General features: G+C 39.9%; 3 protein-coding genes across 6 annotated transcripts in view; 1 reads left to right on the top strand and 2 right to left on the bottom strand.

Annotated features, from left to right (window-relative positions):
* The window catches only part of LOC134826333 (BAI1-associated protein 3-like), a 58,830-nt gene extending 35,276 nt beyond the window's left edge, over positions 1-23,554 (bottom strand). The window contains exons 1-2 of one of the 3 annotated variants that reach the window (XM_063838669.1): positions 23,391-23,554; positions 19,067-19,219 (exon numbers count right to left, since the gene is read on the bottom strand). In XM_063838669.1, the coding sequence (XP_063694739.1) occupies positions 19,067-19,119 (53 nt within the window). In that variant the 5' untranslated portion in view covers positions 19,120-19,219; positions 23,391-23,554. Of the gene's footprint in view, positions 1-2,189; positions 2,419-10,668; positions 10,976-19,066; positions 19,220-23,390 lie in introns of those variants that run through there. The other 2 variants (XM_063838668.1, XM_063838667.1) reach the window with 2 other exon arrangements.
* On the bottom strand, positions 21,634-22,691 carry LOC134826728 (uncharacterized). The gene is made up of 2 exons (XM_063839217.1): positions 22,686-22,691; positions 21,634-22,290 (listed from the first exon to the last, which is right to left on the bottom strand). Exons 1-2 carry the CDS (start codon positions 22,689-22,691, stop codon positions 21,634-21,636), a joined length of 663 nt encoding a protein of 220 aa, XP_063695287.1.
* Positions 23,555-24,586: 1,032 nt separating the features above from the next.
* LOC134811525 (PRELI domain-containing protein 1, mitochondrial-like) overlaps positions 24,587-25,243 on the top strand; it is a 100,280-nt gene continuing 99,623 nt past the window's right edge. For both annotated transcript variants that reach the window (XR_010159826.1, XM_063818372.1), the window contains exon 1: positions 24,587-24,602. The gene's annotated coding sequence lies outside the window, so the exon portion shown is untranslated. The remainder of the gene's footprint in view (positions 24,603-25,243) is intronic.

Genomic DNA, 25,243 nt, shown 5'->3' on the forward strand with positions numbered 1-25,243 from the left:
GTGTCACATAATCACCCAGTCAATTTTGTTAACGAGATACAGAAAATGCTTGATAACTTTGTCATTTCTAATCCGTTTTGCCTCATGTTTTCTGATCATATGCAACATTTAATAATCTACCGTCTCTGAAAAAATTAGGCGTTCAGAATGTTCAGAGAAAACAATATAGGTGTTTTAATATTGAATGGGCGTGTTCTAAAATATTCGAATTTTCAAATTTTGACGACGGAATCCTCGAACCAGTAAGTACAGTATGCCATCTGCAAAGCAACAGCTCTCAAATATAAAACACGGCGGAGCTGTTAAGGCCAACGTATGCTCACTGACTTTCGGCCCACCCTGTATATTACGTGATTTGCGAGAAGACAGTAGATTTCAGACGCTGTAAGATAAAAATGGAACTGGTAGATCTCCTCAAAGTCATAATTGGGGAAAAACGGTTAAAACTGCGAAGTCGCAAAATGCTTCCACATTAACATTACTGAACTTCTTTTATAATTTGACATGAAACGACATTCATTTGAACTCTGATCGGCAATTATGCTTAAAAAATTGCTCCATTTTTAAGTAACGATTAAGAAAGTTAGAAGGGCAGTTAAATATCAATCAATGAGGTGCCGGGCAGACGGACACAAACCTATTTTTTTCCCGTTCATCATTTTATCTTGTTACTGTTTTCATCGCCCAGAGGCAGTCTAATAATGGATTTAATCGACTCACAAACTGTAAAGACTAGGTCGTGAGTTGCTATTTTAACAGTTTAATCTTGGTCATTTTAACAGTTTAAGTTAAGTCACGTTGATCAACACAATGAGCTGTCACGTACAATGAGCTGTCACGTACATGTTTAATTTAAATATGTTTGGTTAAAGTAATTTCAAGATAATAATGTACGAAATGAGCACATTATTGACCCAACCAGAGAAATACAAATTAAAGTGATACTCCACAAATGTCAGTACAAGTGTACCAGGCTTGTCCACCGCCGCCGAACGCCGCCGGTCAATTTTACCACGCCGCACGCCGCCGGTACCACCCACGGCGTACGACGGCGTGGCGTGAATTATGTTAAATCGAATTTTTCCGTATGATCATCTGAAAGTTTTATTCAAAATTTAATTTCAGATTGAAAAATATAATAAATAAAATAAAAATCAACTTTTTGCACAGCTTCAATTTACTCATATTGTCGGAAAAAAAGCACGATAATAGACCAAATTTAGGGTCGATCTCACGCCGGCGTACGCCGCCGCCGCCGGTTATAGGTTTCAGGCCCACGCCGCCGCCGACTGGTTTAGCCACGGCGGACAAGCCTGAAGAGTACAAGTAGTTCAAAGCACCATCTACTATTTCAAGTTGTTAGCATGACTATTTTCAAGAGAGTCGACAGCTATTATCATTAGATCCAGACTTTTTATAAACAGCTTTGGTTATAAGTATCAAAAAGCTAAAAGTATCTTTATCAAGATTTGGGTTAGCTTAGGCGCCATAGTGCTGACCAATGACTGATAGCATAACTGTGTTAATTGGCAATTACACGTTTTAGTGTGACAACATTCTTCAAGCATTTAAACCAAGATACCGATTTAAATATCCTCATCAGTATCAAGATCGGCACTGGTGACCACTATTAGTACTGTACATTAGTGTTACACCATTAGTCACATTTCTTGTTTGTTGCTATATCGTAGGTACAATTGTAATAAATATATTGTTTTTTAGAACACGAACGGATAAATGTACTGTTTAACACGATAGTCCTATTTTACGAGATGCCCAGATTCTATCCGATTGTTCAGAGTGAATTTATCTATCCACAAATTGCATGTGCTATACAGTAGTTCACAGATAGTGTTTGGGGCTATGTTGCCTATCAGTTAAACGAAATCATAAACATTTTGTTTGACCCACCTTTCCTCCATCGCAAGTAGACAAGGAGAAGTGGCCATCAGAATCGTATCTGTTCAACAATTACAAGAGAATGAGGAACTGTGTTATATAACACACAAAACATCAGTCCCACAATTATTTGCTACTTTGCGTGCGAACAAAATCGCAAAAAGGTGATTTAAATGATATGTTGCTGAGTGATTTGAGAAGGTGTCACAGTGGTGTCACAGTGATGGCGGTGATGAATGTAAGTGATCACAAGACAGATACACCGTACACGTGACACAGTTTAAACTTACTGAACACCCTTTAAGAATCCTAACTCAGAGAGACAGGAAGACTCGGGAGCACCGCAGTTCAACCACCCACAGTCAATATCCAGACACTCAAAGTATAGCTCGAAATCCAGGGATTCCACCCAAAAGTGGAAGGTACACATAGTCAAACGTAGCTCGGTCTCAGAGCGTTAAACTGGTCCTAGAGCTTTAAACTGGTCCTAGAGCGTTAAACTGGTCCTAGAGCGTTAAACTGGTCCTAGAGCGTTAAACTGGTCACTCGGAGCGGTCACAGAGCGTAAAGCTGGCGAGGTGTCAATGAGTGATAAGTAGAACGTCCGGTCGAATTAAAACACTAATGGCCGGGCACAAGACATGCTCATTATTCAACTAATCGTCTTACTATTACGTCTTAACTCCCTACATGAAAATGATGGCCAAGGTCAAGTATATAAGGCCGAACACAAGCAAAATGCGCGGGAATGACTACCAGAGATCAGGATGGCGAGAAGATTAGATACACCAAGCATGAAGATAATCCCAGACGTGACGATATTATGCGATAACTTGGAAATGTTCGGTCCCTAGGCTTGTCTAATTAGTGATTACTGGCCGATGCATAAATTTCAAGACAATTTCTACTGCTAATGATACGAAACGGTCCTGAAGTAAACGTGATTTATACCACGCAGGTGGAATAAACTGAGTTTGTCACCGCGTGTACACATTACAAAGCTATAACAAACACTAAACAGGGACAATTTCCTACCCAAACGTTCTGCGGAATTGGATCCAAGTTTTGATCAGCCCACCAGTCATTTTAGTCTGAGTTTAACTATATTCTCCAGTTCACACAGGGTCATGGTCACGGAGATGGTCACGGAGATGGTCACGGAGATGGTCACGGAGATGGTGGCTGTCAAAGTGCTACGAAACGGAAACTGGTAATGGAGGCTGTGATGATTGTAATTTTAATTCCTCGAGGCAGGCAATTACTGGATTGTACTGGAGTAATTCTAGAGAGCGGTCATATATATATATGAGAAGTGGTGAGATCAATGAATTAAAACTGATTACACTGGAATTCAAGAGGAGAATGTTGATTTATAGTACTTACTAGTAGTATAGCCTTTTAAGCATGGTCAGTAAACTTCTACTTTTCGCTGAACCCGGATGAAATTAAATTGTTACATGACCCATGTATGGTTAACGGGTCAAAAATACACCGTATTTCAAAATTCTAAGAAATACGTGAAGTACGGCAACACTTTGCGGCATCAAAAAAAAGGGGTCCTTCTTTCCTCGAGCTAGAAATCTTTATTGGTGACTGTGCATGTGGGCACCATATTTCCATACTACTCACAGGACGGTTTAGCCTCTAAATATTTAGCCTAATAATTACACAGAAATGTTTCAAACTAGAGGGGATAACGGGCATGCCATTACAAGTTCTAGGAGTCATTCGGTATGCTCATGTCATTATAAAGGGAACTGTCTTCGAAATAGATCTTGTGGTTACCTCTAAAATGAACGAAGAGTGTATTCTAGGCCAAATCTTCTTCGTAAAGTATGGGACTCTTCTCTCATTGCTAATCTTTGTGAAAGGCAACACAACTCCAAAGAATCACCCTCTCTTGTCAAGGAACCACTTTCTCCGGTCAAAGAATCACTTTCTGCTGTCAAAGAATCACTTTCTCCTGTGAAAGAATCACCCTCTCTTGTCAAAGAACCACACTCTCTTGTCAAAGAACCACCCTCTCCTGTCCAAGAATCACCTTCTCCTTTCAAAAAATCGCCTTCTGCTATAGAATCACCTCTTCCCGTCGGAAAATCAACTCCTCCAGCCCAAGAACCACTCTATTTAGTCCAAGAAGACTCAAGCCTAGAAACTAAGCCGCAATACAGCGTCAAAGATTGACCTTAAGACTCAAAAAGAACATGCTACTGCAGAGTGCAGACCCGCACACAAAGAAACACAATAATTTCAAGAAAGAACCTCTTGACATGATGTAGAAAATAACACGGCTTTAAGAGAGAAAAGTCTATCAAAGTCACCTCGTGTGGACCATACTACCTTTGAAAATCTCCCTAGACAGACTAACTCAGTATGCGTTGCGAACAAAGTGAAGACTAATAACGAAGATACAATAGATACCGAATCGGAGGAATCCACTAAACAGGACTCCACGCCAATCGGGGACCCTCATACCCCTATTGATACTTCTGCATCTCTAGAAACCACCAGTACAGTAAGTTATAAATTCGGAGCTCATCTAGCTCTAGCCACGTACCACGATATGAAAGACTTGTACAATGTCGTAAGAAACAACATTAGTGTAAGTCAAATGCGCCTACAAGACTTTCTACGATAAAAAGAAAAGGTTCCACACAACATACCAAGAAGGCGACAAGGTCTTGCTCCGGACTCCGGAAACCTTTATGTCCTTCATCAAACATTACCGTAAATCCAGAAACTGCTACAGGGGTCCGTGGTGCATCAAGGAAGTCTCATCTCAATGGACTTATTTAGTTGAACACGTCCATTACCTTACTGAACAAATGGTAGTAGTCCATTTCGATACTCTAAAATACATTCCGACTAACTTGAGGGTATCCGATCCTCCATCAAGTACTAATACTTGTGAGGACCCCGACCCACCTTATAAAAGGGCAAAATGCCAGATGTGAACGATGATATCTTACCAATGATACAGGAACTCCTACCCCACCTTACTCCTACCTACCCTACTGTTTGGAACTCCTACCCTTCCCCCTCCAATCTCAATACCAATTAGTAGTAGTACGACTCAGCAAGATGATGAAACAAGCGAGCACAACACGCTTAGGCTCAATCACTTAAGACCTAGAAGCAATATTGTATACACTAAATAACTATGACAAATGTCGGAACCGGGAAATCAGGACAAAGACCTGGCTAAAGAGTAAAGAAGTCTGATCTCGAGTAATGCGGAGTCGCCATGTGTAGAGGTTTGCTGTCACAAGGAGCTGGCGCCCTGAGTGGTCAGTAAACTCGAGCCAGACGCACATGGATCTGTAACTTTACCACTGATTTCCCGTACCCACAGTACCTCTATAGTCTCCTATCACCTATATACTCTGTACGACCGCTGATAGAACCGTAACATTTCTTAACTATACCTAAAAAAGAAATGTCTGAACGTTGTCTTTGGTAAACCGACCCACCTTCAATTTCTAATCTTCCTTCGTGAATAATGGGGTGGACACAGTACCCTCTACCTCAAATCTCTTATACTTTTGATCATGATGATCAATTACATTCCCATCCTAATCGACTTTCAATTCCATACAACCAACAGAAGACCTACTAATAGACCTCATACAGAGACTCCTCATCACGGGTGAGATTCTACTTATCGCACTCGCTCTTCGCTAAAACAACTTCCAACCTAAATGGACGACTAAAATTTTAAATGATCATATAAAGTAATTACTAGAAGTTTTCCTTTAACAAGCAAAGTCTTGTTCGTTTACCTAAACAATTTTTATATAAACTTTGTAATCTGAAAGGGCACCTTATGACCCCTGGATGATCAGTGAGTCAAATCATATGATTAATTAAGTGTAAAGATTTTTAATAATGTTAACGAATATTAAACGAAACGAAAGACGAATCGAATGATATTTGCAACGTTAACTTATAATACGAGAAATGAATACCCGTTAACAGTGTAAAATGAAGTTTGTACATTTTACACGCTTTTGGCACGTTTATTTTAAACACGGGATTAACTAAGTGTTAACGAACAGTAAGTGAAACGAAAAACGATTCAAAATCGAATTTTTAATTATGATACAAGAGGCGAAAACTAGAAAATGGTGTGAAATGTTGTTCAATCATATTCTACACGATTTTAGCAAGTTTTATGGTTTGTTGTGGTTTTGCATATTTTTATATTCACACTTTGCATGTTTTTATATTACATGCTTTGAGACCCAATTTGTATACGTATTTATCGTCTAACTTAGTTTATTTCATTTTCATTCAAAATTTTTAAATTATAATTATAAAGCTTGTCCTTTTATAATCCTAATAAATTTTACTAAATATATTGGAGGGTTTCAAACTTAGCTAAACTTCCGAGCGGAAGATTGTACAGTATATAACTTTATTGATTATTAGAATACTAATATTTCATGTTCTATTCCCGGACGGCTCCAGCTAAACTCAAACTAATTTCACAAAGCATTTTCCACAATTCTCAGCACCTTGACTTCACACCATTTAGTAACATTACCTCCCTCACGAATACATTCTCACAAACCTTAAGTAACAACCTTCACCTTTCACCGTCCTAACACTACCTTAACATCAACCTATCACATTTGAGATACACTTATCACATGACACCCCTTTCCCCGTCCGTGGCTTCGATTGTAAATATGTCTGATTTATCCGATTTGTAAGATACGCATGAATTTGAGTTCAGTTCCCACATTCCAATAAAACCTTTGCTGACTTTATCTTTCAAGAAGTCAAATTAATTTAGCGTGTTTCATTTTGAACCAACCAACTCAATAGCACCTGACTAGTCCTCTAGATCCCGGTAAATAACAACCTCTACAAATTTACTATAATTTTCATTTCACGAAATGTAGCACCACCCTTCGTCATAGAGGCTTTGAAGTCCGCTATGCCATAATGCAGAGAAGATTGGTCTGAAGACTTCTGCAAATGGCTCACACAATTGGTGGAATTGAGCCTCTGATCCTCTGTTGGGGTGTTCGATCAAAATTGGTTCATACAGCTCATCGGTATTCCTACGGGTGGATCACTATGTGTCCAAATCGCAAACATAGCAGTCTACTACCTAATGAACAAATGTGTTTATAGTAACCCAGGGCTCATGAATAAGATCGTATCAGCCAGGCGTTACATTGACGACGGAGCAGGTTTGTTTGAGGGAACTACCGAGTACAGATGAGTTCAAATTTGGATTGCAGATGTCAACAAAGCACTCCTCCCCTATGGCCTAATTATTGATGAATAGTGAATACTAAATAGAAGATCCTGGTAAATACGTATCTTTCCTTGACATAATGTTCACCTTCGATTCCTTAGGATCCCTCCAAACGGATTTGTTCATAAAGAAAACAGACTCTCGTTCATACCTACACTTTAAAAGCTCCCACCCTAACCATATCTATTCCGGTATCGTGTACTCTCAATGCCTTAGACTCAGAAGGATCATCAACTGCCAAGAACGCCTGAAAGAACACCTAAAAAAAAAGCCTTCCTTGCCGCATGTTACCCTAGAAAAATGATTGAGAACATCAGTAATAAGGTCCTCAATACAGCAAGATCACTGTCACGCAAAGTTCAGGCTCCTGATGACCAGACATCATTACATCTTCCAATCAGGGTCATATCTACTTATGGTAGTGATGATGATCTGGTGTCTGTGATTAAGAAGTATGAAAAACACCTCTCAAGAACGAGGAGTTTCAGTGAAAGTGACACTGCTGAAACATCCCAAGAGACCTCCTCAACATTTGCCACGCCTAGGAAGAAAATATTCAGTTACACAAAGAAGACAGGCCCAAGCCTAAAATCTCGCCTCGTAAAATTGAAAGAACTTGCTCTAGGAGCTAAACATGGCCCAACCAGCAAATGCAATTTGCCAAGATGCAAATGTTGTGAACTTGTCAAAGGCACCCATGAATTCAAAGTGAACGGCAAGAAGGTTAAAGCTTCCCCTGGAGGCTGGAAACTGCCAGATTTACAACATCATTTATCTGTTCCAATGTAGTGTCTGTGGAAAGGCTTACGTCGGTCGCACTACTCGCTCTCTACGGGTTAGGACTGGAGTCTGGAGAACATAGGGTCAAATATTATAAACTTTTAAATGGCGATAAGGTAGATGAAACAAGTGATGAATATAGTTTGGGCTTACATTTGTTAGATCATGGTTTTAGACAAAGGGAAGATTTGAAAAAAAATTTTTAACAAAATTTTAAATGTGTCAATTATTGATAATTCTAGTCCTAAAACTTTGGAAGTCCGTGAACATAAATATATTCAACTACTCAAGACTTTAAAACCTTTGGAAATTAACACTATAAATCCTTTTGGCCTTCCCTTACTCCTAACATCTTAATTTTAACTTTATAACCGTTTTAAGAGTGTTCAGATTTTTAAAGGAATTTTCGGTTTTACTAACTTTTTACAATTTTTAGGGCTTATGTCACTGATGATGACGCCTTGCAACATGTTTGCCTGTAAATTGATAGTTTGATCTCAGTATTTACAACAATTCATCTAGCTTGATTGATTCAAAGGGAAAAAAATTCCTATGAAGCAACCAAAATACATCCTTCTATGAAATTAACAAGAAATGCGGCCGCTTTTATTTTGTGGATGGCCGCTCAATTTCCCGATCCGTGATGGCGTATTTTATCAAATTTCATAGAATCCAGGCTTTACTGTTTAAAAGCATGCAGTTATGGCGGAGTGATAGGCCGAGCGCCGCCCAGTTAATTCCATATTGAATTTGAAAATCGTGTATATTTCTATGTAACCATTATGTTTAACATTATTGTTTATGCAACCTGATATGACACGGATCTGTGCAAAATCTGACTTAAAATGATACGCTATCAATTCATGCCTAGTGGGATACGTACATGGTGAAATTAACGATTTTTTTGATCGGTTCAGTGCCGCGCACCAATAATAATTTAATTCAGAATATCTCGCAAAATAACTTTGCGCAGTTATATTAGGAACACTGGCGACATTTGTGCCAGTACTATGTACTATGTACTATGTACTATGTACTATGTACTATGTACTATGTACTATGTACTATGTACTATGTACTATGTACCTACTATGTACTATGTATATTTACTACCTATGTATATTTACTATGTACTATGCAATATGTAAGTTATGCAATATGTACAATGTACTATGTATATCGCAGTTTCATATCAAGTCCTTCAACTTCTGCTCATAATCCGGAATTCTAGAAATAAAAGGTGATTATCTCCATTTTCCTAACAGAACAAATTGAAGTTTTCGCAGTTTTTACATTGTTTATGTCGGTCGTCAGAGTGACAATAATGGCGAAAAATAATAGCGAAAAATGGATAAATGACAAATGGTAACCCCACTTACTTAACAATGTCTCTTATAGCTGGCCATAATCCTGCTATTTTTACCAGATATCAAAATAACGAATTAGTTTTGATAGTGATTACCATTATCATGCTTATTATCAATGACAACTGTGAAGATTACTGAGACGCAAGCTAAGTGGCGGAAATTGGAGAATAATTCTTTAAAAAGGGGAAGAAAGGATGAAAATGCAGCTTTCTATTCTGTCTGACTGTCTGAATAAGACAAGTTGCTACACTCACTGTCGGCCGAGAAATCCGGTCTTGGTTGAGGTCTGGATTAAAGCTTCCTTCCAATCAACAGGAATCTCCCCCTCAGGAGAACCCGGTCCAATTGTTGAAGAGGTATCTTCCGCTTCACTACACTCGAGGTCAGACTCTAGAGGTGAGTACCACCAGGAACCAACACAGGTTGAAGGGTGTAGGGCTCCTCTACAGGAGAAAAGATCCGACTCAACCGGAGATGCGTCCTCTTCGTCATCCGATAAAAGGTCTTCTGGAAGGTTAGGTTCACACAGGACCCAGAACAGTCCCCATTTGTAGTTTTTTATCATGTGATAATCGGATCTCAAACTACCTCTTCATCAACCAAATCAGCAACATAGCAATAGCGATATAACAACAAACAATTAGCTGGTAGTTCTATTATCATTATTATTATATTGTTCCTGTTTTCCATTTGAATAGGTATATTGTGACTATTTCCTACAAACATAAATATTGATTGCAGGATATTGTTGTAGTATTATATTACATTGATTATTTATATGTACTAACCTATTGTTGTTCTATAGGTCCCTTATGATTAGATTTGTCTACGTGTTTTATTACCTACACAAGCAATCATTACAGATATGGTACGGTCAGGAAAAGCGATTGTTTTGCATTTATTCAATTAACTTTAAGACAAGTCGGCCTTGTCTATGTTACAGAAGGAAACTCTAAAGAGGAATTGCGAACCCTGATGCGGGGCAGGGAATAGGGATATATGGAGGGGGTTATCTGGCGTAGATCGGACTTAGTTCCGACATAGTAGTAGTTATCAATTAACAATAGCACTCTATATCATGCTTCATCAAACAATTAATACTTCAATTTCCAAGTACCTGAATCCCCCTAGGTAAAATACGGGTAACTTTAGTCCCGTGTACAAATTGCCAAATTCGAAACAAAACTTCCTGGCCTGGATTCTGTACATTGTCAAATGCGACCAAAGACTTAAAGATGAAAGAATAAAAAGTGTTTGATTATGGCTCATTGTACACGTAGACTAAGATAAACTAGACGAATGAAGCTTTACCAATGATAGTCGTAACCAGTAATATGTTAATACGTGAAACAGTACCTCTTTTTGAAAGAAAGCTGATAGCCGAAAAAGAATCGTAGTAAAGAACTGCCGGAAGTGTTTTTCTCCATCTGCATCAAGTATCCGATATCTTTTAACACAGATTACAAGACTATCCTATGACAAATGTAAAAAGCCAACCTCACAAACTCTTAAAAAAGGCAGCGCCGAGTTCAAAGAAACGCAGGTTAAGAAGGTTATTAATATAATGGCAAATATAATGACAAATTTCTCTGAAATATATCATCTAAGCCTGATATTGACCTCTCAATATTACAGATGGTGTCGTCAGAGCTTTCTGATGAATAGAGTTCTCAGGCCTCTCCAGCTACCATACTCTAGACTCGTACACAGCTGACAGAGCGGCTGTCAGAATGGCTGTCAAGTTGACAAAGCACTTCTTGGTCCGCAACTCATCCTCTGTAAGCTAACTAATGGACGGGCTCGCTAAATCACACATTTACTGCAGCTAATATCTATCGAAATATTGACAAATATAAAGCCTATGGGTTTCTTAATGAACAGTTAATACGAAAAGCGGAGGAGATCACGATTCTTCTGATAACAATTGTCAAATGTTTTGTTGATACGGTTGTGACAGGTGTAACCACGGCTAGAATCCGATGCCTATCTAGTGATACTGATAGCGTTTTGAAAGATATTTGCCATATGTTTGAACTGAAGCCTAACTGGTTGCGCCTTAAAATAGCAGCAAGCATTTGGTCTGTAGTCACCGGGTACTTAGTAACCTAGTTACCTCGTAACCTAGTAACCTAAGAACCTAGTAACATAGTAACCTAGTAACCTAGTAACCTAGTAACCTAGTAACCTAGTAACCTAGTAACGGTAGTGTTGCTATGGTTACATGTACTTATAGGAACGCAATCAGATGAGACCCCTCTATCAGAAGTCTCATACAACCTCATCCCTGCCCCTATGATAGAGTAAATCATGTGTTTGAAAACTTTGTGTATATATTTGATTGTTTAAAGTTCAAAAATATTGGTAACCATGGACCATTTCCGTTACCTATGTATTGTGCTCTGCAAAGTGCAACACTTGATTTAATTGCTTGAAAAAAAACTTACAGGAACGCAATAAGATGAGCTACGGTCTTCATTCCTCACTGTACACGCTTCACACAAACCAACATATTACACAACATAGTACAAGATCTCGGGTATCCAGGGATTATCTCGAGCATTTAGCAAAACACGTGTAGTAACAATGAAGGATCAAGGATGTTGCGAGTAGCCGAGCAGTAGCCGAGAGATACGGCAAATCATGCGACACACGACACAAGTTCAGTGTTCTGGGCAGATTTCCAGAGGAGTCGGAGAAAGAAGAGAGAGAGTAGGTGACTAAACTCTGATAGACCTCCACAATAAACACTAACGATCTGTCTGTCATGTGTGCTGGATTTTAGGGAATATTATAGCTGCTATTTCAGATCATTATTAAGCATTAAATGTAGGGTATGCAATGTAGGGTATGCAATGTAGGGTATGCAATGTAGGGTATGCAATATAGGGTATGCAATGTAGGGTATGCAATGTAGGGTACGCAATGTAGGGTACGCAATGTAGGGTATGCAATGTAGGGTATGCAATGTAGGGTATGCAATGTAGGGTACGCAATGTAGGGTATGCAATGTAGGGTATGCAATGTAGGGTACGCAATGTAGGGTATGCAATGTAGGGTATGCAATGTAGGGTATGCAATGTAGGGTATGCAATGTAGGGTATGCAATGTAGGGTATGCAATGTAGGGTATGCAATGTAGGGTATGCAATGTAGGGTATGCAATGTAGGGTACGCAATGTAGGGTATGCAATGTAGGGTCTGCAATGTAGGGTACGCAATGTAGGGTATGCAATGTAGGGTATGCAATGTAGGGTATTCAATATAGGGTATGCAATGTAGGGTATGCAATGTATGTATATCCTGGTGTTCTGGTACCAAAATTTACGAAACTCTCAAGAATTACCGTTCCTCGTGTAGCCGATGTATTTGTTGCTCCTGGTGGTGAGCCTGTATAAGTAGCTGCTGAACTGGCTCCCATGTACTCAGCGACACTATGAAGCGACCTATGAGATCCTGGAGTGTTGCGTTCACCTCTTCCATCATCGGAACTCTGCAATCCTTTAGCTATCAGTTCTAATACACCTCCTCAGATGATGACTGACCCAGGGAACGATTACCCGATGTATATGCTTAAATTTCTGCAAAGGAAAAGATTCGCCACATCTAGAGCAAGCTTACTGAAACTAAATTGTACAAGCACCAGATCAACGTACAGAGAGAAGCACTGGTAAGTAGTAAGTTAAATAGACGAGATTAGTGAGTGGCAGTGATGGGAGTTGAGGTAAGAACATGAAACTTAATAGATTGAAGTGTTATATCACTAGTAATAAATAATGTAGCAAATGCACCAGTTCCTCTCAGGATGTCGATGACCAATTAGTGTGGAGATTTTATGTCTTTAGCCAATGCTTAGGCAATACATTAAACAAATTATTATGCTGGAATTAGAACATATCCTGCAGATTCGCGGTTAAATAGCGATTACTCGTTGATTACCGATTAGGTAGTGTGTATTATTGAGTAGCTCCAATTTAAGAATTAACACTGCTACTTGAACTGATACTGCTACAACATATCGTCCCTCCTATTATCGATAGGTTACAAGTTACAGCATGTTAAATGTTAATGGCACTATTTGCTCCTTAGTTCGTGGTAAGTATTGCATCAATGTGGCGGATGTATCGTTTATAACACAGATCATCCCCAGCAACTATTACCACATTACCAATAGCATGTGAAGACGATAATTGCAACTCTTGTTTGTGATTAATCATCTTGTTTTATTGGATCTTGTTCATTATTCAGGACCTTACTTTAATTCTAGTTTGTTCTATTCACGTTCCGGGTATTGTTTCTTGACCGGGCGGCAAAAAAGTGCAAGGGACTCAAAACCTCTGACTTGAAAAGAGGACTGTGTTTTATCAAAAGAGCTTAGCGACCCGATAATCCTCCAAACAATTCTTATATCATAACTTTATATGCTGACTGATGAGTAACAGAGATAAGACAAACAATTCTTACATCCTAACTTTATATGCTGAGTGCTGAGTAAAAGAGAGAAGACAAACCTTTGCGGCATGTTGGGGAAAGTACCAGAACTGATCGAGAAAGAAAGCTCCAAGCCTCCAAAAAACAACATATCGCACAAACCACTCGCAAAGACTACAGTGCTATATCCGGTCGAAAAGCATTAAGTTATCAAACTAAATACACCTAGCATTACTTTACATGAAGTAAACTGAGCCAAGGAATAGAATTAGATCAAATGCTCTTAGCTGAGGTATGTTAGGTAAACTACGCAGGACCATATGTACAGGACCATATGTACAGGACCATGATATATCTCAGAATGGTTGACGTTCGAATTAGGTTGGTTGCTGTGAAATTGTCTTTGCTAATTGAAGCATCATTCCCGACGGTAGGAGTAATTTCCATCACAGTTGCGGTCCTCTAAGTACCTCGAAAGTGCAATTTTTACATTTTAATGGAGATTTAAGGTCGCGATATTTTCTCTCTCTCTCTCTCTCTCTCTCTCTCTCTCTCTCTCTCTCTCTCTCTCTCTCTCTCTCTCTCTCTCTCTCTCTCTCTCTCTCTCTCTCTCTCTCTCTCTCTCTCTCTCTCTCTCTCTCTCTCTCTCTCTCTCTCTCTCTCTCTCTCTCTCTCTCTCTCTCTCTCTCTCTCTCTCTCTCTCTCTCTCTCTCTCTCTCTCTCTCTCTCTCTCTCTCTCTCTCTCTCTCTCTCTCTCTCTCTCTCTCTCTCTCTCTCTCTCTCTCTCTCTCTCTCTCTCTCTCTCTCTCTCTCTCTCTCTCTCTCTCTCTCTCTCTCTCTCTCTCTCTCTCTCTCTCTCTCTCTCTCTCTCTCTCTCTCTCTCTCTCTCTCTCTCTCTCTCTCTCTCTCTCTCTCTCTCTCTCTCTCTCTCTCTCTCTCTCTCTCTCTCTCTCTCTCTCTCTGTTCGATATGATATTGCCGGGCTACTTCGGGGTAACCAGCACTAAGATCTGTTTAGTTACTCCTGATCTGCTGATCTCTCAATGCATTAATATAAGTTTTCCATCGATACAGACCCCTAACATTAAGCGACAAATATTCAGGAACAGATTTTATTTGAGCCCAGCAGTCTCCTAAAGGTATCTCCAAATACCGCTCAGTAATCATTACTCTAGTAACCAAACTTCTCTTCGTAACTCTTATACCACTTACCGTATCCTGAGCTTGTACTTATAACAATAGTGTCGAATGAAGGACCATCTATCCTGAACGGCCATGTTTTCCACAGAATTAGTCACTGAACTGCCGTGAAGCCAAACATCCAGTCAGGGTTGGTTAGAAGGAGACGATGACAAATCAGGTTCTGGACAAGTTAGAGCCACAACCATCAAAATAGAGAAGTGACCAATTTAGAGCCTCCCGCCCTGATGATCTCCAGGACACATTATTTACAGAACAACAAAGGCGAAGTGATCAGTGCTACCTCGTCTCTCTCTCTCCCTCTGGCCTCTCTCTCTCTCTCCTCCCTGTGTTGATACAGAACACGGCGGCTATGCCAGACTTCTCATTAACGAGACGAGCTCTGTAGCTGGGCTCTCTCTCCGCCATCTTGCTCCTGTTGGACACGACAATAGAAGCGGCCACAGAGCCACGTCACACACCATTATAATATGAGGAGAGGATTAACCCTGATTAATGTTGAGTCGTGTAAGTGCGGCAGTTAATCCTCTAAAGCTCTAAATAGAGGTCTGCCCCTGGCATTGCAGTGGTTGAAGCCACTTTGAAAGGGTTATTCCGACCAATTTTCCTGAGTGCAAGGTTGCGCTAGCCGGGCTGTTTAGGAATTAGAGAACCAGAAAGTTAAAATTGTCTGTGGGATGAAAACCTCCTGAAAGTAAAACCATTCGAACCAAGCATTTGGTGGACAAGTGAGTGTCATTACCAACAGTAACACAACGTTTAACAAAACGCTTAACGACTAACGATTGGGTGATTAGTGTGATGATTGATGCTGGAACTGCTGGTGTAGCCAGGTATCGGGTATTACTAGGTAGAGACTACAGCTGAAAGGACTTGTAGCTCAGATATAAGTAGGTCGGGAGGACCACATCGCCTCATATAGAGGCGACGACAAACGTCGACCTCTATTTCCTGAAATTAATACTGCCAACAATCAGACATGTTTTGCTACCTACCTATCGAACCTTATCTCGATCGTAAGTGGACGATAAAGCGGTTACATATATATATAGTATATAATAATTATATGTATCATTATATTACATCGTTCTGTGCTACTTGTAATCTGTATCTTAATCTCTTACTTTGGCCTAGCAGGTCATGAACAACGTAATCAACCATCTATAATACGTATTTAAATGCTGATAGGTGTTTGATATAATAGTGAATTGATAAAATGTAACCCTGCTTACTTACTTACTTACTAATGATATGAAATATCTTGAACACCGAACTCAAAAGACGATCAGAAGCTTGGTATGAGAAAAGAGCTGCCATGATGATGATTGCAGAGAGAATTACAAAAGAAAGCTCAGAACGCAAACCTCCACATTTACACAGAATCAAACAAAAGAAATACAACCAGGATATATTTCTCCAGCCTGACACGGACATAGAAAAATAGTGTAGATGCTTACCTGATGATTTAGTGAACACTGTGACAAGCACGTGAAAGTTGAAAGTGGGTGGGTGAAACAGAGTGATATGAATGATGATAATATCACACTTGTGCGCTAAGAACTATAACTCTAAAACACAGCTGTGAAAAATTGGACTCCTTACGAGATTTTATTGTAATTGTATTGTAATTTTGAGCTTTTAGCGGCCAGCTTTTCACGGCCGTGGTATAACTCAGAACAGGACTGCAGTACACAAGATATGAACAGGACTGCAAGTACACAACATATGAATAGGACGATAACAACACCCAACATACTACTATCTTAACAAGTAACACCTGGCATATCAACTAAATCCAGTCTAATTGTACAGGGACCGCTTTTATATCAGCAGAACGGAGGCGAGGAGTCCTGCTCCTTCATAATAGTGGGGAGTCGTGCTCCTTCATAATGGAATTAGCACCTATGGTATCTGTAGACCGGACAGGTAGTTGACTGTATTACCCAGACATCTGATGGTAAAGATATCGTTATATCACCATTATCGAGTAGCACTTTGAAGCTCCAGACCCCGTACTAAGCGCTAGTTAGTTTGTCCGTTACAGACAAAATGCGTGATGTCTGCTAGTTTTGGATGTAACTATCACGTGGGCATACTATTCAAGAATCTTGCCATCTGAAATGCGAGGGTGTGGTCAAGTAGTACATTTTAGTACAAGACTCGCCTGATCACAAGATAGCTGAATTTCATTTTTACGACATCTATCTAAGACTACTATATATTGTCTGTAAATATATATATAATAGTCTATATATATACATATATATATATTATCTATTTATACACGAATCCAATACTCCTATTATACTACAGTGAAAATATCCCGTCAGAATGCGACATTTTGAATGGTTAAGTGGTCTCGAGCTAACACCATTAACCATTAACCGGTCGATTTAGGTACTCACTCAGCTGGGTCACTAAATGCCAGGTCATGTCTCCTAGTTCTACAGAATACAGGATGATCATTATATTATAATTAACATCAATACAATCAACTATAAGGAGACGTACTGGTCAATGTTGCAGCATTTATCACGGAGACCATCCAGAAAGCGGTCAAGGATCCCCTCCAATTGCAAGCTGATCTGGATCATGCTGCTGGTGAAGTACACCATCTTCTCCCGTGTCTTATAGACCAGGGTCTGAGACTGTGCCTCCTCCTCTGTGAGAAACACATCATCATACTCGTCCTCAGCTGATGAGCAGGATCGCGTGCAAGTGTAACAAGCCACTTCTTTGCGGTTCAGCGGTGAGTGGCGATGATATTTTAAAAACTTAACTAAAACGTTATGCTCTGTCCGGTACAAACTATCATATAAACTATCACATTAAAAACAGTAAAAATAAAACGAAGCTGTACATGTGGTTTGTGGTAAGATCAGATATTGAAGTACTGGATAGGATCGACAATAAAAACAGGGGTTGGCTTAGCCCGGCTAAGTGGCTGCAACACGCGAAATAATAGTAGTAGTTTCGTAGCCAGTGCAGTGTTTCCAGAGTCTAGGGTCGTTAGCTACTTGATACCTAGATAACTACTGAGATCTGGTATACTCCTCTCTACTCCTCTCTACTCCGGAAACAACTGCAAACAGTACCACTATTAAGTACCACTACCGGGCTCACTGAGGGTGGGGGCCCTTGAAAGAGCCGTACCAGGTTAGCTGGGCCTCCCTCGAGTGAACCTAATGTACAGAATGGTATCTAAGATGACAGTGACCTAACCATATGCTCCCCGTATCCAGGATCACGGCTAGTAATACACATATCTCAACGATTAAACTCATAAATTACTTCGACCACGGCCAATATGCAGTGAATATGTTTGTTACAGGGACGATAATGCAGCGTAATTACCTCCTCAGGCTTTCATGCAGGGCAAGCATTGCTCCAGCTCAAAATCTTTGGGTGGGTGCAGCACGGCGCGGAGCGGCCGGGAGGGGGGGGGGGGGGGGGGGGGTTGAAGCCCCCTGGAAAATTTTGGAATTTTACCCTCCTAAACGTATTTCAATATCTCTCAAAACAGTCTCAATTGAGTAGAAGTCAGAAGGAAGTAATCAAACAAATTATTTATACAAAATTTGACAATTTTGGTGTAAAAATTTTCAAATCGTTTGGGTGGGTGCAAGTCTAAACTGAGTGGGTGCAACATCCTTTGGGTGGGTGCGCACCCACCCGCACCTACACGGTGGAGCTATGCCTGATGCAGGGCCCGTGGATAATGTGAACCATGTAACTTTCAAGATTACCTTTCTTAATTTTCATTCCAATCCATGCGCTGCAAAGGCTTTTTTTGTCTTGACGCTCGCAATTAATTTCACTCACGACAATTTCACGGCTCTATCTTCTATAAGGGCACTAAACCAGCTACCCGCTAGATTTAGCACGTGCAGTTCAATAATTTAGTCTCACTTGAGTCACAGTGAGGCTGGTATTAGTAACCGCTCATTGTGAACTCTAAAGCTACAAAAATCCAGACAAAATGATTTCAACTCCGGATGAATTGCAGAGTAGAGCCAGGAAAATGGTTAATACAAAAATACTTTTGATCTAAAATAACACTAGAAATATGTAGAAATACGTAGAAATATGTGTCTACAAATGCTTAACTTTGTTTGACTCTAACCTACCCGTGAGATTGTTGAAGGATTCCCAAGAGTCTGTTGTACTGTTGAACTAGCATTGTAGTAGCACAGTGCAGCGATACACTTTACAAGGGAGGAAGGGCATAATAAGGTGAAAAGTAAGGCACGTATGAAGTGCTTCCATTAAAATAGGTGGACCTGACGTGATCAGTGTTTGGGAATAGGAAACCCTGTAAAATCTCACAATATACAGATTCTGATCAAACACAGTGTTTATATTACATTAGCGCGTCGTGATTGTATGGTAATGGTATATTATACTAAAAGTGGTTCTTATCGTAGTACAAAGTATTATATTGACAACATAGACTGAAAAATTCGATCAGCTAAGCTGGTAAACCCAATATTATACGGCAGACCACTTTAAATTCGATAGAAATGCCAGCACACCAAAAATGACCAAATTGAGGTGGACCCTGCCGATCAATAATATCCACATACAACTCATAAAAGGTGGAGGCTGGCCATTATTAACAACCCCTCGCTCTCCCACAGTCGAGTAATAAGAGATACTGGTATTGCATTGATACTACTTAGGGCACGTTGTATAGTTACTACCTACTAACTGTACCAGTACAGTTCCTGTCAAACTGCCACACAACACGAACTATAACAGCTTTAACAGGAGATCACACTGCCCCGGGCACTCTAACCACATATATTTCCACTTTGTAAATTCAAAATGTTCCAACGTCACGCAAATTGAGAGTTCAATCTTGCCAGGAGAGAATTAGGTCCTATAAAGACATTCCTGTCATTGAATGCTGTTATAAGTACTCACTGGTGACTCTGTCCGGCGAGTGAGGAGTTGAGACGCCAGTGTCCTGTAAAGGAGGACCCCCTGGGACTCATGGCAGATCATGTGAACCGTAATCACAGTCCTGTCTCAGCCCCTCCCGACCTCCCTGACTAACACCAGGTAATAAGATCCGCTATATCATTGTGATTTGCGACCACCGACTAAAGTTCGAATACAGCCCTTTCTGTAAGGCTTCCGACCTATGAAGCAGATAAATAATAGGTGAACAATCACTGTCCCAGTGAAATCTATTTATCACAACAGATTACTGAACCACGTGATCCACCGTCAGTATTTTAAATGATGAGCCATGACATAAGTCATCTAAAAGTTGACGAGCTTCAATCAATCAAACTAAACATCCTAGATGGACCTGTTGTAAAAGGGGTGTTTAATAACGGAGCTACCGGACGCAACTAACGAGTGGGGCATTACCGAGTCTCTGGCTGGAATAATGAAAATGTATACGGGTTGCAATCCTGCTCCACCCAGCTCATGACCTTCTGAGACCGAATTTCGGTTAAACAACCATCCGGCATATGCTTTGTTTGTAGATTATCGCTACAACAACACCTTTATTGTTAACTTAATACGTTTTCGTTGTGATAGCCACGAGTAGTATGAACGTTTTATAATTTCACTTAGATTAGTTACATAATTAATGTGGCTGTCGTTGTTTTTGTAATATATATGTCATATCCTACATTTCTGTAGTCTCATACTTATCGTCATTTAAGTTTGATGGAGTTTAAAGGTGCATAATATGACGAGTACGAGAAGAAGTGAAGCAAAATCGTGTTCGAGAAAAGCGCAAAAATATTCAACGAAGGCCATAGGAGAGATTAAGCTATCCACTCCGATAATCGTAATCGACAATTATCTTGGAGGTTATCTGTTTATCGTAATACAAATAAACCAGAAATTTTCGGGGGAAAAAAACGAAGAAAAACTCTAGTAATATTACTGGTCTTGCCTTTCTCTATGTGAAAATTACCCAAGAAGCACATTACCAGTACTGCATCGCCCTTCTCCAAAATAATTGTAAGTTAAAGTGCCAGCACCCTCCTCAAGGAAACAATGCCATTAGCGGGTAGCCTTTTTTGAAGTGCATATATAAGGGGGAAAATGCAGAAATACCTCGCGGGAACAATGTACATATCAGCATATCCAAGCAAACGCCAAACTGTCTTTTTTCGTCTTCTCTAAAATTAGATTGAATCTAGATAAATAGCTAACTTTTCCTACTGAATTATAGCCTAAATAGCTTTAAATCATAAGTTTTACATGGCTTAAGTTAACCATTTAAAACTGATAAGATAATATCCCTGTCTGCAGTAACCGTAAAGTTTTCTAAATTAGCGGATGAGATTAGCATCCGATTAACTTAATTAGCTGGTCTAAAAATGCATTTGGTTACCTGTTTTGTTGATATTAAATCGTTTAAGAAGATTTAAAGAAATTAAAAACTAATCGCATGAAGATACAGATCCAACAAAGTCAGTACAAAGTGTCACCTCCTTTATGGAGTTTAAACTCTCCAGCAATGTCTCATTAACACAGAACGTGTGTTTCAATCGTTCAATAAAACAGGCCATATAAGTAGATATCAGAGACGTGAATAGTAGAATTACGCAGTTATGAGGGGTTGGGTATTACAGATAAAACCGTAGATCTGGGTTTTTTAGCAATTCGGCAATCTGGTGATGGACACGATTGACGCACACTTAAGGGACACCCAAGGCACTTCTAAGTTCTACCCTAGCTCCTGGGCCAGCTCCTGAACCAGCTCCTGAACTAGCTCCTGGGCCAGCTCCTGAACTAGCTCCTGGACCAGCTCCTGAACTAGCTCCTGGACCAGCTCCTGAACTAGCTCCTGGACCAGCTTCTGAACTAGCTCCTGACCAGCTCCTGAGCTAGCTCCTGGACCACCTCCTGGACCACCTCCTGGACCAGCTCCTGAACCAGCTCCTGAACTAGCTCCTGGACCAGCTCCTGGACCAGCTCCTGGACCAGCTCCTGAACTAGCTCCTGAACTAGCTCCTGAACTAGCTCCTGAACTAGCTCCTGGACCAGCTTCTGAACTAGCTCCTGGACTAGCTCCTGGACTAGCTCCTGGACCAGCTTCTGAACTAGCTCCTGGACCAGCTCCTGAACTAGCTCCTGGACCAGCTTCTGAACTAGCTCCTGGACTAGCTCCTGGACCAGCTCCTGGACCAGCTCCTGAACCAGCTCCTGAACCAGCTCCTGAACCAGCTCCTGACCAGCTCATGCACCAGCTCCTGGACCAGCTCCTGACCAGCTCATGCACCAGCTCCTGAACTAGCTCCTGAACTACCTCCTGGACCAGCTCCTGGACCAGCTCCTGGACCAGCTCCTGAACTAGCTCCTGAACTAGCTCCTGAACTAGCTCCTGAACCAGCTCATGGGCCAGCTAGCCATCATCTATGTGGCTGAGCCGGTTTTGAAGCTGGATTTGGTGGAAGAGCTGGGGTAGAGAACTGTCTTGTAAACAATTGAACAATACTGACAACAATTTAAATTAAAAGACTCCCAGTCTAATAGCTAACGGCACAAAAATCATGGGCCCGACGTTTGGGCTTCTAGTGTGCTAACCTCAAGTCCAATTGGTGTAGTTCTGCATATGTACGACCAATAAAGGAATAAAGGATAATATACGATACTAGATAGTAGTGATATGTTGTGGTTATACGCCACTGCTCTACTCCTGATGGATTATCATCGGCCTAATGAATTCTCACCGCTGACAGTTCGTTGAGCGTTTTTATTTTCAGACAAGAATCTTACATCCATAGCCCTCGTGCAAATAATACGACCAACGTTTACTTTTTGGAGCTCGGGACAGTCGGTTAAGTAAAGATGATAGAATTAAACGGTCCCTTCAATTTTCGAGCTTCTAGACATAAAGATTAAAGATTGACAAAAGATAATTTAATAATGATGAGATAATCAGATTTATTGTAACCCGGATGTGGGTTCATCTGTCGAACGACTGGTTGAAAGTTGAAGACTGGCACGGTTTTAGAACTCCATAGATCATGAAGTCTGTATTGTTAGGCGTAGTTTAGGCGTGGAAATCATTAATCAATACTGCTGATGCAAAATTTACAGAAGTGATTAAAGTTTACAAGAGGGATTTAAAAACGAATCAAGTTTTTAACTTTCGTTCAAACTGTTTAACTTTCGTTCAAACTGTCTGGCAGATATATTTTGCAACTGTAGAAGTAGGACGGTATATACTCCCTAAGTCCCATATACTCATAATATAGACACGGCGGACATAATTCACATTAACAATCGTATTTGTGAATCTTAGGCTGACCCGGCAAAGTGTGGACATTTGAGTATCGAGCTCGAGTACGGAACAGTACTAATGCAGTACCAGATTGTGTGGGATTGTATGTTAGGCACAAATATGGTCTTTATTCGAGAGATCCTTGAAACTAAGTATTTATCATAAAAAGAATTGATTACGCGTTCATTAAAACTTACTCTGATTTGTCGATTCTCTTAGCGATGGGAGAGCCCCTTCCAAACAGAAAGTAGAGGGAAGAACAAGTGCAATTAGCGGCAGTACAAAGTGTAATTATAATGTAGTCAAGTGTTTCGTTTATGTAGTCATCCAGCCCTTTCTGGCGGTAGTGAGCTGCTTTACTTTTCATAACAACAGAAATGTGAAGAGTAGATGAAATGGAAAGCGAGAGTGAAGTCAATACCACATTCCAACCGATCCTCGCTGATTCGGGTTATATTTAAAGTTGGAGTAATAGGCCGTTATATCTTATAACGGGCTGATTCTGCAAGGACAATGTGCGAGCCAAAACTTTAAAACTTCGGCATCGATTTGTGGTTAGGAGTAGGTACTCATTTAGTTCAATAATTTGCTGTCTATTCATATTAAATTAGAGTAGGGTTTAAGAGCATAGGTAATTTGTTGAATGCTCAATGCGGTTCAGTTAAGGTACTTTTAGCAGAGCACCTAGACATGTAACGACACCCTGTCTACGAAATGGTAAAACAATATTCGTAAGAATAGTGGATTAGATCAGATGCCGCCGTAAATACACCAGTTAGTGGCTAGGTAAATAGGCGCGGAACTGGAAGGTCATGTATGATAACATGTTGAGTGAAAAATATTAATATTAACACGGCTCTCAACATATTGAGATCATTATTAAGTTCGGGGAGTTGTTTAATTAAAATAGGCAATTAACCTATTAAAATACCATAGAATTGCGGCAATTTTCAAAATTCCTAATTCACTATGCAGACATAATGTATGGCTTACGTAAAGAACTCAAGAATGAAGGGATTTTGGGTAGACACTATAATATATGTCTGACATATGTGGTCTAAATCGTAGAATTGGCTGGTTACGGAAAATCTATATTTTTTATATAAGTTATATTGATTTACGTATTGATGAGATGATATAGCAGAACTCTCTGATTGTGAGGCTGTAAGTGAGTAATTCCCTCTTTTATCCTATTTTTTTAGCAACGAAAAATCAATAGGTTGGTTATAATATCCCAAAAATTTCGGGCCGATAAGGTTGATTATTACTATATGTATTAAACAGGAATATATGTATTAAACAGGAATTTTGTATGTAAGAAGACAACTGATAGTAATACAATAAAAACGATAGACTAACTATAAAAGTTTTAAACTAATTACAACATTACAAATCTATTACATTTATTGAGATTTATGTCACTTATGATGGCTCCGGCTGAAAGTACTATGACTCATTTTATTTAGAAGATCGTAGTTTCATTGCTTCTGAAGTAGCTATCAGTTCGCCGGTCATTGTTGGGTATACAACTATAAAAGTTATAAATTGGCCACTTTCTTATCGCAATGATCAACGAGGAGCTGATAGTAGATTAAAATCTCCTGCAAAAGAGATAAAACAGATTTAATAAACGGACGAGTACGTGTATTACACTCGAAACGAAGAGTTACTCATATGAAATGAAATTACCGGTGTGCGCTACACGTGTGGATGAGAGCCGCGCGCATGTGTGTACAATGCATTATAGGTTATACTCATATTATATAATATATATATATATGATAATATATATAATAAAGTACTCTGCAGACAACCGTCTGCGATAAGATGTTTGACACCAATTTGTTCGGCGATATCAGATTTGACAGCAGCTCCACCGGCCACAAATCACCAGATTTCAGTCAAGTTGTAATCTCATTAGTAAGAAGATAAAGGGAAGTCATTTATAAGGACATTTAGCTGATTAAAACCATAATTGAATTGAGCTGACAGCTGAATACTTAAGACTTGGAATGCGGTGAAAGTAGAATGAAATCTGACCGCTCATTTC

Source organism: Bolinopsis microptera, chromosome 2 (genome assembly GCF_026151205.1).
Source record: "Bolinopsis microptera isolate Bmic1 chromosome 2, MBARI_Bmic_1.0, whole genome shotgun sequence".
Taxonomy (NCBI): Eukaryota; Metazoa; Ctenophora; class Tentaculata; order Lobata; family Bolinopsidae; genus Bolinopsis; species Bolinopsis microptera.